The sequence below is a fragment of the Lissotriton helveticus genome, chromosome 10, assembly GCF_964261635.1.
Source record: "Lissotriton helveticus chromosome 10, aLisHel1.1, whole genome shotgun sequence".
NCBI lineage: Eukaryota > Metazoa > Chordata > Amphibia > Caudata > Salamandridae > Lissotriton > Lissotriton helveticus.
The window spans coordinates 595777521-595792402 of NC_136071.1; the positions used below are offsets into that span (position 1 = coordinate 595777521).

The window sequence follows — 14882 nt, forward strand, 5'->3', positions numbered from 1 at the left end:
CAAGTTTGTGTAAATCATTGGCATTATGTGCGGTGTTAAAGTGTACTGCCAATGGATATTGGACGTTGTTATTTTTTATCGCACGTATGTGTTCTTGAATTCTTTCCTTTAGGGCTCTGATGGTACTCCCTACATATATTTTACCACATACACATATAATGCAATATACTACCAACTTAGTGTTGCAGTTAATAAAACTGTTGATGTTATATACTTTTGCTGTATTGTATTTGAAATCTATTTTCCTATGTAGTCCAAAGCAACATACATTACAATTTCCACAGCAGTCGAAACCTTTTTGTGTAGAGCTTAGCCAAATCTCAGTGCTTATAGGTGTTATAAAGCTGGGGCATAGATACTGTCTCAAAGTTTTGCCCCTTGCATGTGTGAAGACGGGATTATTTCCTATGACTGTTTTTAGATCCATATCATGCGTAAGTAGATGCCAGTGCTTTTTTAAGATCTTATAGACATCAGTACTTATACTAGAGTATGGTGCGATGAAACTCATCTTTCTGACATTCTTTTTTCTTTTGCTTTTGCTTGTCAGCAAAGTGAACCTCTTGATTTGATTTACCTTATTCCGAGACTGTTTGATGACAGAGGGTGAATAGCCTCTCTGTATGAATCTCCTCTCCACATCATCTAGTTCTTTATTCAGAATAGACTCAACACTGCAATTCCGTTTGATGCGTAGCATCTCACCAAACGGTATTGCGTTGATCTGTGAGGGTGGATGTGCACTGTTAGCATGTAGGGTGGCATTACATGCTATAACCTTCCTGTATGGTATATTCATAAGTTTATTCTTGTCAACAGTGATTGTGATGTCCAAAAAATTGATTTGTTTAGTGCTAGACTCCATAGTAAATGTTAAGTTGAAGTCATTAGCATTGACAAATGTACAAAATGTGTCCAGATCTTCTTTGGATCCTGCCCAAAAGAGTAGGACATCATCAATATAACGTCCATAGTAGAGAATGTGTTGCGACAAATGTTCAGGACAGTTGCGCCAAATGTGTATTAGTTCGAATAATCCCATAAAGAGATTTGCATATGAGGGTGAAAATTTTGCCCCCATGGCTACACCTCTTTTTTGGCGAAACCACCTACCATTGTGTAAAAAGATGTTGTTTTTGAGAACTAGATTGATTAGGTCCAGTAACATTTGTGTATGTTCATAACATTGTATTGGGCGACAGTCCAAGTAGTGTTCTATTGCATTTATGCCCATCTCCCCAGGTATACATGTATATAATGAACATACATCCATCGTGACCAATAAATGGCCTTCTGTCCACTCCACATCAGATATCTTACTCAATACATCACGAGTATCTTTTATATAAGATGGCAGGTTGATCACATGAGGCTGTAAATACATATCAATATATTCTGATATTTTTTCTGTTGGTGAATTGATTCCAGAAATAATGGGTCTACCTGGTGGAAATCGACTCTGCTTATGCACTTTTGGAAGTACATATATGCATGGATTTGTTGGAGTGTCATTAAAAAGATATCTGAATTCTGTGTCAGAGATAAGTCCCTTACTTCTCCAGTGTTTTAGACATGTCTCAATAAGTGTGACAGCTGATCTCATTGGATTGCCAAGTAATGGTGTATAGGTGGTTTCATCAGCTAACTGCCTATCTATCTCGTTGAGATAGTCTACCTTGTTCATCAGGACGATGTTCCCTCCCTTGTCAGCCTCACGGATGACAAGGGAGGGAATGCCAGCAAGGTTCCTAAGGGCATCATTTTCTTCACGAGAAAGATTGAATTTGTCTTTTTTCGATGAAAATTTAAATTTGTCCTCCAATTTATATAGATCCTCATAGACCAATTCCTGAAAGATGTCTATGCAATTACTATTTGGTAAGTGAGGTGTGAACTTGGAATTTGGTCTGAGTCCACTGTCTGAACCATCATAGGTATCCAAATTTAGTTCAGCTGCCAGACTCTCAAGTGACATAGATGTTTCTTGGTCACCCATCGTCATTAATAAATGTATTGCCTTTATGTCTTTAATTGATTGAGATTTTTCTGACATATCTACATCATTTAAATTTGTTGTTTGCTTTTGTTCTTTGAAAAATTTGTGTAACTTTAATTTCCTAGTAAATTTAAAACAACTTAAATGAAATGAAGTAAAATTAGGATAGACATAAGGACAAAAACCAAGGCCTCTGCTTAGAAGGTTTATTTCAGTTTCAGACAAATCATGGTCAGACAAATTTATCACATTGACAGTGTCTCTTACATTCTCAGCAAAGACACAATCTATTTTTGCTGATTCCGTGCTGCTGATCTTGTCATCATCCCTGCTTTTGAGCTTAGATCCTTTTCTACGTTTGCCCCTCCTTGTTTGCTTGTAAATCGTTCTTTCTGAAGGGCTTGTTTGTTCCCCTTGCGGAACCTCTGAAGCTCTAAAAAAAGGGGTCTGCGCTAGTACTGGGAATTGGCTCCGATAGACTAGATGATTCTGCACTTGTTATGCTACTAGTACTTGATGCAGCTGACATACTCGGGGTTTCGGTAGTAGCTGACCTGTCATCTTTGTTGACATGTCCTGACGTTTTAACGTTATCGAACTTCTTAGCAAATGTATATACTCTTCCGTTGTGATAGTCCCTCTCATCCCTTCTTATCTTTTGCAATTTCTTCTCCCTTAAGTAAAGTTGGTGTTTCTGTATTTCTTCTTTAAGAATCACCAGATTTTTTTGTACAACCTCTGGAAGATTCATATCATCAATTTCTTTTTCCAGCGCTACAATTTCCACTAGATGTTTCTCTCTCTTGAGTTCTGCATCCCTAATTAGGATATCTATCATGCCTGCAGAAGAATTGGCCAGTCATTTTTCCCATTCTTTAAGATGACCCCTATCAAGGTCTTCAAAGGAGGGAAAAATCAATATGCGTAGTCCTCTTGGTACTTGTTCTTTAGCTATATATTTACGAAGGACACTCGCATCCCACCATCGGGAGAGTTCCTGCTTTTTTAATCTCTCCAGACGTAGGAATTTTTGTTTAAGTCCCTCACTACCAGTAGGTCTCGTATTGTTGGACCTGAAACTGGAATTGGCACTGAATAGATCATCCATGAGGGCATTTCTATTATCGTCAAAAGAAGCCATATTGGGATTTAGATTTAGCCCAGAGCAGTCTCTGTTTTAAAGTATTGCTTGTATTGATCGAAACAATAAGTCACAGTATAGTTAATAAATCAGAGACTATTGTTTTTCTTTCCAAACGACCAACAGTTAAATTGACACTACACAGATCAGAATTAAACTTAGAACTTTGATAACATAATAGTTATGGCATTTAGTAGAGTGCTGGTTCAGCAAAATTATACATAGAACAAAGAAGACAAATGGGTTTGCTGTTTTCCACCGTACATCAATAAGTTAAGCCAAATGTGATATAAACAAAAGTGAATTGAAAAAAGCAACTATGGCTGGGGTGCTCCTAAGATGTATGACACCTACCCATCAAAGTATCAATCCGTCCTAGTATTCAAATGAACCTAGGTCAAACATTTATACACACAGCATCCGAGCACACCATATTGTTGTAACAAATCAAGTGATGTAAAAAAAAAAAATTATATAGAAAAGTCCATGAAGTCTCAACATCCAATAAATTCCCAAATCCCAACACTTCTCAAAAGAGTATCCAAACGAATCTTCTTAGGTTGAAATCTGGTATTTAATATCCAAAGTTCATAAGAGGAAAAACAGCAGCCGATGCGCGTTTCGCCCGCAGGGCTTTTTCAAGGCTGCAACCAAGATATTTATACATGTCCATCAGATAATATTCATTTTCAATCTGATTTAGCATTGCAATTGTCAATTTGACATGCAAACTCCCTCGTGACTTTGTCAACCCAATGTTTATGTGATTATTTTCATAGCAAATATAGTACAACCAAATCAAACAAATTTGTGCATACAAAGACACCCTGGTGGATAGAGTCTCCCAGAGACCATACGATCATGCCGATGGAACAATGATCCATAATATATACAATTTTAAAGGATCAAGAGAACAGGCATATCATTTGAGGGGGCAAGGGGGTGTGTGGGAACGATTGCATTTAAAGTGATCATATCAGTTTGACAGTTTACCCACCACCAGGTGCTAGCCAACCCGCACCTGTGATTATATAAAAAAATTCTCACCTATTTATTCACTCTCCTCAGAGGTAAAGCTATAATCTCGCAACAGATGATAGCGACAAAAGGCGCTTGCTGTGAGGTTGTATATATTGTGTTTTCGCTCTGTGGGAGTAACATCCATATTAATGGCGTTTTTTGGGGGGCAAACTGGTGTCATTCTTATTTATAATACATCAGTGCATCAGAGTTTATAACCTTTGATTATAGGACATTCGAGATGTCTCTTATGGGTTCACATTATTTGTGCCCAATAAGCCAGTACCACACCAATTTGGACATTTGCCACAACAAGTAAATCAATTGTACAAAGAGGACTATAGTTAGACCATTTTTAAAGTAGCCCATTCTTATGATTGCAGAATTGGAAAAATTATTGTAAATGCCATGGCAAGTTAATTTATTCAAATAACAACACATGTAAAGCACCAAAGATTTTTTTTAAAAATAGTCCGCCTTACCATCCATATGGTAATTGTGGCCCCAACAGCACTCGAGCCTATCCTCTTCCAATGTCACCACTCAAAGTGAGTGTTTAAATCCATTCTATTGTGCATAAATACTCTTGAATCTTGATACATCCAAGGTTGTTCTTATGTGTGACCGGATCAAGGTAGTGTGAAGAGGAAAAAAAGGTGAAGGGGAACAGTCAGCAATCATATATCTGTTGGCGTTGTCTTACTACTCTATATATGTTGCATTATTATCATATTTATATATTTAAAAGCAATAAGATATTCAGTCCCATGATTCCCTATATATGTGTAACCGTGCCGTATATCTGCATGTTTAAGACTATTTCATTTATTAATTGACAGCTAATAGAGATGCCTTAAAAATGGCATGTCGGTAATATAGTTATTTATAGAGGACGTGAATATTTAAAGTAAAATACGGAGAAGTAACTGTCAGGGCGTGCTCCGTTATTTGGCCACAATATAAAATGCCCGTTACATTGTTATGTTAGTTTGTGCATCTATATGAGGCTCATCCGAGTTTAAAAACAAAATTATCGACGTTATTCACATCCCGCCTACGTCCACATACTGATTATATATCCATTCTTTGTAGTAATCTTACCTTATTTTTCAATTCAAATCATAGGTCGAGGCGCCGAGTAGGGTTTCTTTTCCTGTTTGTGAAATAGGCACATGCCATTAATTGAACAGCCGCAATTAATATTGATAAGACAAATAGACAAACAAAACAAGGTTAGTTAATTAATTTTAAAACATACTTGCTGCAATATAGAGCACATAATGTTAAACCCACATGTTTGTGAATGCAATTTTATTCTAGGTTGGTTTAATAACATGCAACAAACATATTAGTTTTATTAAACATTATGGAAGTCTGACTTCACAAGCCTGAACAAAATATTGTTCATTAACCTGCTCCATCAGGACCACCTGGCAACATCGAACTCTCCCGTTTTAACTGGACCTTTTTACACCCCTCCCCCCCTCGAAAATGACGAGCGTTTCTCCGAGCCACTTGTGAATGATCTCGGAGAAATATGGTGGTGTGGAGCGCTCCTCTCTTGCCTTACGATCTCGGAAGGCAAGAGAGGAGCGCTCCACACCACCATGTTTCTCCGAGGTTATTCACAAATGGCTCGGAGAAACAGCCATAATTTTTTGGATTGAGGGGCGTGTTTAGGTCAGACTGGGACCTCGGCGAGAGGGAGGGTGTAACGCCCACCACTAGAAAAGGGGCGGGGCTTAAAAAAAGAGAGAAAAACGCCCCGGAATCTGCTCAAGCCGGGGCTAGAACCGAGTGACGCCCCTCTCCTCCAATGGCTGGCCAGCATTTACGAGGCCAGCCAATGAAGAAGAGGGGCAGGTTCAAGCCCCACTGTAGAAGTCATAGAATCTTCGGCTCCGCCCACTGCTTCGCAGTGCGACGGTAGCCTCAACCTAAAAAAGGAATAATGGAGTGACTTGGGAGCCAGCACATGGTAATCCTATGGGCTGGCTGAAGCTCACAAAGTAGATACAGCATGTCTAGAGCCAAGACCTAAAAATTTTAATGGATAATGGAACAGATCAGTGCTTAAGTGCCCTTAAAAAGCCCTGGGACTCACCTTCTGCACTAATAAAGCGCATGGAAAATATATTATTTTATGAAGACAGATTTAGGGAAATGATCTCCCTTTGTGTTTTTTTAGCACACTTAATTCTTTTTAGGTCTCGCCTGTCAATGCGCATGCGCATTGAGCAGAGCGAGACTATAGAGGCTTAAACAGAGCTTACCTACACTGGCGATTCACTGGCGATTTGATGAAGTGCATGTGCACTTTTAACTCAATGCGCAAGCGCAATTAGTTAAAATGCGCATGCACAGCATCAAATCGTCAGCTTAGTGCCGCCAGCTGCTCTTCCCGCTCCTCCCTCTGCTGCATCAAAGGCTTGGCGCTCTGCCTCAGCCCAGCCATTCTCCTCCCCTAATTACCCCCTGCTGCATCAAAGGCTTTTTCACGGCCGGCCGGCCGTGCTCTCAGTTTCACGGCCGGCCGGCCGTGTCTCCTTTTCTTTTTTTTTAATCCGCTGCATGTTGATAATAACGATATCTGCTTGCTTTGCTTTATAACACTTCTTATCATAGTTTTGCCGTTTCTAAGTTCTATCAATCACAGGTTCTACTGTTATCATTTTATTTGTACTGAATTTCCCAACCTCAGAAGCATGAACGCCTAAATAAGTCTTACTGAGATTCAATCTCATAACCTGCGGATCATGGAAGATGTCAGAGATACATTTTTAATGTGATGCAATGTCTTGCTGGCATCCTGAGCTTGACTCCTCTAATCAGAATGCTTAGAATGCTTGCATTAAGTAACTACTATTTGCCTGCCTTGTAGTATTAATGTTGGGGACATGAAGCGTATGGAAACAGCCTTGGAATGCGCTCACTGGTAATCTCCCCATCTCTTGCCCACAACGAATGGATAACCATCATGTAACGGCCGGCCGGCCGTGCTTTCAGTTTCACAACCGGCCGGCCGTGTCTCCTTTTCTTTTTTTTCTTCTTCATTAATTGAATGCGCTCACTGGTAATCTCCCCATCTCTTGCCCACAACGAATGGATAACCAACATGTATAAAACCTCCTCATGAGTGCTGCAAAGCCCACGGCCCCCCTCCCCTCCGACAAACTTTACGAAATCCAGGAATGCTGCTGATTTCATCTGTCGTTGAGCCCACAGCGTCTCAGAACCAGCTTGCTTTTTTTTAGGCATGCCATAAGTATGCGCTATATCCACATCCACCACATCCACATCCACCACCACTTCCACCACCACATCCACCGCATCCACCACCACATCCACTGCATCCACCACCACATCCACCACCACATCCACATCCACCACCACATCCACATCCACCACCACATCCACATCCACCACCACATCCACCACCACCACATCCACCGCATCCACCGCATCCACCCCCACCACATCCATCATCACATCCACCACCACATCCACCACCACATTCACCACCACATCCACAGCATCCACCACCACCACATCCACCACCACACCCACCACCACCACATCCATCACACCCACCACCACTACATCCACCACCACCACCCCATCCACCACCACCACCGCATCCACCACCACATCCACCACCACCACATCCACCACCACATCCACCACCACCACATCCACCACATCCACCACCACATCCACCATCACCACCACATCCACCGCCGCATCCACCACCACATCCACCGCCGCATCCACCACCGCATCCACCACCACATCCACCACCACATCCACCACCACATCCACCACCACATCCACCACCACCACATCCACCACCACATCCACTGCATCCACCACCACCACATCCACCACATCCACCACCACATCCAATACCACATCCATCACCACATCCACCACCACACCCACCACCACCACATCCATCACACCCACCACCACTACATCCACCACCACCCCATCCACCACCACCACCACCCCATCCACCACCCCATCTACCACCACCCCATCCACCACCACCACCGCATCCACCACCACCACCACATCCACCACCACCACATCCACCACCACATCCACCACGACCACATCCACCACCACCACATCCACCACCACCACATCCACCACCACATCCACCACCACATCCACCACCACATCCACCATCACCACCACATCCACCACCACATCCACCGCCACATCCACCATCACCGCCACATCCACCACCACCACATTCACCACCACCACATTCACCACCACCACATCCACCGCATCCACCACTGCATCCACCACCACATCCACCACCACATCCACCAACACATCCACCACACCCACCACCACCACATCCACCACCACATCCACCACCACATCCACCGCATCCACCACCACATCCACCACCACATCCATCACCACATCCACCACCACACCCACCGCCACCACATCCATCACACCCACCACCACTACATCCACCACCACCGCATCCACCACCACCACCACATTCACCACCACCACATCCACCACATCCACCACCACATCCACCACCACATCCACCATCACCACCACATCCACCACCACATCCATCACCACATCGACCACCACACCCACCGCCACCACATCCATCACACCCACCACCACTACATCCACCACCACCCCATCCACCACCACCACCACCGCATCCACCACCACCACCACATTCACCACCACCACATCCACCTCCACATCCACCACCACATCCACCGCATCCACCACCACATCCACCACCACATCCATCACCACATCCACCACCACACCCACCGCCACCACATCCATCACACCCACCACCACTACATCCACCACCACCCCATCCACCACCACCCCATCCACCACCACCACCGCATCCACCACCACCACCACATTCACCACCACCACATCCACCACATCCACCACCACATCCATCACCACCACACCCACCACCACATCCACCACCACATCCACCATCACCGCCACATCCACCGCCACATCCACCATCACCGCCACATCCACCGCCACATCCACCACCACCACATCCACCACCACCACATCCACCGCATCCACCACCACATCCACCAACACATCCACCACACCCACCACCACCACATCCACCACCACATCCACCATCACCTCCACATCCACCGCCACATCCACCACCGCATCCACCACCGCATCACCACCACATCCACCACCACATCCACCAACACATCCACCAACACATCCACCACCACATCCACCACCATATCCACCACCACATCCATCACCACATCCACCACCACACCCACCACATCCATCACACCCACCACCACTACATCCACCACCCCATCCACCACCACCCCATCCACCACCACCACCACCGCATCCACCACCACCACCACATCCACCACCACCACATCCACCACCACATCCACCACCACATCCACCATCACCACCACATCCACCACCACATCCACCATCACCGCCACATCCACCGCCACATCCACCACCACCACATCCACCACCACCACATCCACCGCATCCACCACCACATCCACAGCATCCACCATTGCATCCGCCACCGCATCCACCACCACATCCACCACCACATCCACCACACCCACCGCCACCGCATCCACCACCGCATCCACCACCACATCCACCACCACATCCACCACACCCACCACCACCACATCCACCACCACATCCACCACCACATCCACCGCATCCACCACCACCACATCCACCACCACATCCACCACATCCATCACCACATCCACCACCACACCCACCACCACCACATCCACCACCACACCCACCACCACCACATCCATCACACCCACCACCACCACCACACCATCCACCACCACCACCGCATCCACCACCACATTCACCACCACCACATCCACCACCACCACATCCACCATCACCACCACATCCACCACCACATCCACCATCACCGACATATCCACCGCCACATTCACCACCACCACATCCACCGCATCCACCACCGCATCCACCACCACATCCACCAACACATCCACCACACCCACCACATCCACCACCACATCCACCGCATCCACCACCACCACATCCACCACCACATCCACCACCACATCCACCACCACATCCACCACCACATCCATCACCACATCCACCACCACATCCATCACATCCACCACCACATCCACTGCCACATCCACCGCCACCACATCCACCACACCCACCACCACTACATCCACCACCGCATCCACCACCACCACCGCATCCACCACCACCACATCCACCGCATCCACCATCACATCCACCATGACATCCACCGCCACATCCACCACATCCACCACCATCGCATCCACCACCACATCCACCACCACATCCACCTGACAAAGGTATTAATTTTGCTATTTTCAAAACCAACTCATAAATAAAAAAAGTCAAACTTTCCTAATGCGAGACCTATTGCATTTTCAATGCTTGTTTTCCCTGCTGCTCGCCTGGATATTCCTTCACCTCATACCATATCCCAGATGGAAAAATAAAACGTTTTCTCATTGTACTTAAACTACGCCAGATTTGGTGACCCAAAAAATATGCTGTGTGAGTAAACATCACAAGCTCAAATCTCCAACCCACCAGAGCCCCTGTATATTAACTGGTCAAGGCTTTGCCAGCGCAAAACGCAGAACTCAAGAAGGGTGGACTGGTGATTGATATTGCAGCTGTTGGCCTAGCAGAGGCGGAACGATTCATAACACTTTTCAGTCTGCACGAGGTGTTTGGCGACCAAAGCGCCATCTTAAGAGCAGGTAGTGGTCCAGCCGCACGCCCCCAGGTCTGCAGTCTCAGGGAGAGGGAGGAGGCCCGCTGTGCGCTGGAGGCCCGCTCCGTCTGACTGACCCACCCCGGGGGCGCCTGGACAGCTCTGCTGTCAAGTTCCCATGGCTATAATTGGCGGCTGGTGAAGGAATGCGTCGGAAGCCTGCAAATCTCATCTATTTAGGGGAGAGGGAGTGCCTCCTGTTACTGAGCGGGGAGGTACCGCGGCTTCTCGTCTTAAGAAAGAGGGGTGGCAATCAATCAGAAGTGAGGTGGCAGAGACGCGAGAGTGTACAGAGCAGAGACGGGGGGCGACAGAGCGAGCAAAGAGAGACAGAGGGTGAAGAGGGGGCAGCAGTGAGTTGGGAGGGCCAAGAGAAGCAGCTAGGGGCACCTGCTGAAGGGAGAGGGGCAATTAATCAGGCAGAGCGAGGCAGGGCGTCTGGAGATAGGAGTCCCACAGAGAAACGTCATGCTCTGAGCTGACAGACACGAAGAGACCGACCACAGGGCAGTTCAGTTAAACTGGCAAAGAGCTCCGATAGAGAGGCCAGGAAAGGATAGGGACAGTCAAGAGTGACAGAGAGGCATTGCAGGACTGGAGACGGGGCGTTGAGACACTGCGGCTAGTGCGGGAGAGAGTCAGGGGCCGGTAGAGAAGGAATGTGACGGCCCCCCACACTGCAGACGCCACAGAGCTGTCCACAGACCGTCCAGGCCGCCTCAGTCCCACCTGTGGAGCCCGCTGAAGATGAGACCCGGCAGGAAGGGAGCGGGGGCGGCGGCCCTGGCCCTGCTGGCCCTGGCCGTGCAGAGCAGCCTCCAGCAGGACGCCGGCCCGAAGCAGGGGAAACCTTTCTTCGAGAGGTTCAGGCGCCTGGAGGAGCAGGTGAGGCTCGCAGCGCTGCGTGAAGAGAGTGTCCCGTTAGGCGCAGGCCTTGGCGGTGCAATGCAGTAGAACGAGTGTCATGGGAACTAAAATAGACCACTGGCCCCTGGCTGTGCTGTAGTGGGCCCCTCAAACACACGTGCCACGGGCTCAGGTGCAACAACGATAGTTATGATCCCGACAGCATGGCTGACTGGGCCCTTCTGGACCTAAATATTCCATTCCAAAGCACGTGGTTTCGAAATGGCGTGGCAGTTAAACGGGACTTTTTGTTAATGGGTGCAGCGCCAGCGGGGTCTTGCTTAGGCTATTTTTTAATTGAAAAGATATATTGTTCTGTTAGTGGCGGCTGGGTGGCGGTAAAACCAACCGGTGCAACCAGTAAGTCAGTCCAGAGGGTTAACGTGCCTCCTGCACAGGCAGCTCTGTTCCACCTGCAGGTTCGCCCTTCTTTCAGTCCTGGAAAAGCAGACTCATCTTTGGCTTTTCATCCATCCGCACTTAACAAAATAAGTACCATTAGACACAGCAGTGATAGCCCGTTCTTAATGGTGCTCCACGCCTTTCATTTTTCTAGATTGTAGTACAGGCCAGTGGCTCTCAGGTAGATGGGACTGCTTCGGGAGTTTACCTGGAGCCGCTTTCTCACTCCCCGATATTATAAAAACATTTCAAGGGTGCAGCCAGTTTCACAAAATGATCTTTGCACCGACAGATCAAGCAGGATCTTTGTTCAGTACAATGGCATTTGTGCCACAAGTCCTAAGGTGCAAGGGCCGTTTTTTCGCACGGGTTGGTTCCTGTGGGAATACGTGGGAGTCTGAATGAAGGTTAATTTTAGATTGGTGCCCCAGTGAAGGTAAATTTATGAGGTTACACCTCCTCTTTTATAAAAATGCCCCACTGCAATGAGTTCCGATCACCTGCATACTGGCATGAGCTGAACACACTGAACTATTGCCAGTTTAAGCTCTTTTTACACCCAGAGACCCGAAAGCATGATCGGAAGTGACTTTGTCCCTTTGAATACAGTGATTTATAAAATCTCTTGGGGTGCCCCGGCCAAACGGCGCTGGTACAGTAATCTACATTGCGGCCATTAAGAACGGGCTATCACTGCTGTGTCTAATGGTACTTATTTTGTTAAGTGCGGATGGATGAAAAGCCAAAGGTGAGTCTGCTTTTCCAGGACTGAAAGAAGGGCGAACCTGCAGGTGGAACAGAGCTGCCTGTGCAGGAGGCATGTTAACCCTCTGGACTGACTTACTGAAACGCGAGACTTGCTTCAGTCCCCAACTGGAAAGCATTGACCCAAACTAATGAATAAGGCCGCTGCGTCTGTTGTACTGGGATTCCAGCAGTTGCTGTCAGTCCGAACAGAGGTGCTCTGTGAGACTTCTGTGCATGTCTCAGTACTGGGATGCTCGTGCACCGTGAGAGCTCTGTGCATTTCTCAGTACTGGGATGCGTGTGCATTGTGAGAGTTCTGTGCATGTCTCAGTACTGGGATGCTCGTGCACTGCGAGAGCTCTGCGCATGTCTCAGTACTGGGATGCGCGTGCACTGTGAGAGTTCTGTGCATGTCTCAGTACTGGGATGCTCGTGCACTGTGAGAGCTCCGTGCATGTCTCAGTACTGGGATGAGCGTGCATTGTATGAGTTATGTGCATGTCTCAGTACTGGGATGAGCATTCACTGTGAGAGCTCTGTGCATGTCTCAGTACTGGGATGTTCGTGCACTGTGAGAGCTCTGGGCATGTCTCAGTACTGGGATGTGCGTGCACTCAGAGTTCTGTGCGTACTGGGATGCGTGTGCACTGTGAGAGTTCTGTGCATGTCTCAGTACTGGGATGCTCGTGCACTGTGAGACTTCTGTGCATGTCTCAGTACTGGGATGCTCGTGCACTGTGAGACTTCTGTGCATGTCTCAGTACTGGGATGCTCGTGCACTGTGAGAGTTCTGTGCATGTCTCAGTACTGGGATGCTCGTGCACTGTGAGAGTTCTGTGCATGTCTCAGTACTGGGATGCTCGTGCACTGTGAGACTTCTGTGCATGTCTCAGTACTGGGTTGTGACTGCATCGTTAGGGTTCTGTGGGTGTCTCAGTACTGGGATGCGCGTGCAGCCGTGCACTGTTAGCGTTCTGTGGATGTCTCTGTGCTGGGATGCGTATTCATTGTTAGGGTTCTGTGGGTGTCCCAGTACTGGGATCCGCGTGCACTGTTCGGGTTCTGTAGATGTCTCAGTACCTCGATTCTAGGGTGCACAGTTAGTCAGAGTGGAAGCACACTGTGCGTGCTCTCTGGTGCCCTACTACTGGAATACACATAGATACTGTGTGCAAGGTGTAGTGTGTTATTTTCTCCAAAGCTTCTCAGCACCTCATAGGCCGAGGTTAGGAAGTGCTATACAACGGCAATTACAGCACAACGCAAGGCTTTGTACAACTCTTCAGGTGCTGAAGTTGATGGAAGTGAGTGCAAGATGCACCCAGAGAGCTCTTTTGCCATGGGTTGGACCGCACTCTGCTCCGTGCTGTGCCCGCTGGATGCAGGATGAGGGGTGGGTTGGCATTGTATGTGCTGGGCAGACCTTCCTGCAAGAGATGGCTGCTCGTGAGGGGAAGAGCAATGCGGCCTGCCATTGATCACTGGGGTGACCTCACACCCAAGGCAGCAGGGCCACCCTCGAGTGTGATAAAATAAGGGCCTCAGTATATTTATATTCACAGCTTGCTTCACGAGGGCATCCCTCCCTGCCTGGTATTTATTTCAAGTGTAAATAGACTGGACTCGATTCATACTGTGCCCTGCCTGGTATTTATTTCAAGCGTAAATAGACTCGGCTTCATCTATATTCTGCCTCTGGCAAGCAGGCCTACATCCAGGGACTAAAATGTGTGCTGGTGCCAATAAGGGCTAAACTGTAACCTCAAAAAAACGAAAGTTACACATTGTCACCCAGAACCTAGAAATCAGTCCTGTTTCCAAGTGGGTGGCTGATGGCTGAGCTT

General features: G+C 47.4%; 1 protein-coding gene across 1 annotated transcript in view; it reads left to right on the plus strand.

Moving 5' to 3' along the window:
- The first annotated feature begins 11596 nt into the window (after positions 1-11596).
- The window catches only part of PTX4 (pentraxin 4), a 105880-nt gene continuing 102594 nt past the window's right edge, over positions 11597-14882 (plus strand). Inside the window, exon 1 of the mRNA XM_078663120.1 lies at positions 11597-11868. Within this exon, the coding sequence (XP_078519246.1) occupies positions 11731-11868 (138 nt within the window). The 5' untranslated portion in view covers positions 11597-11730. The remainder of the gene's footprint in view (positions 11869-14882) is intronic.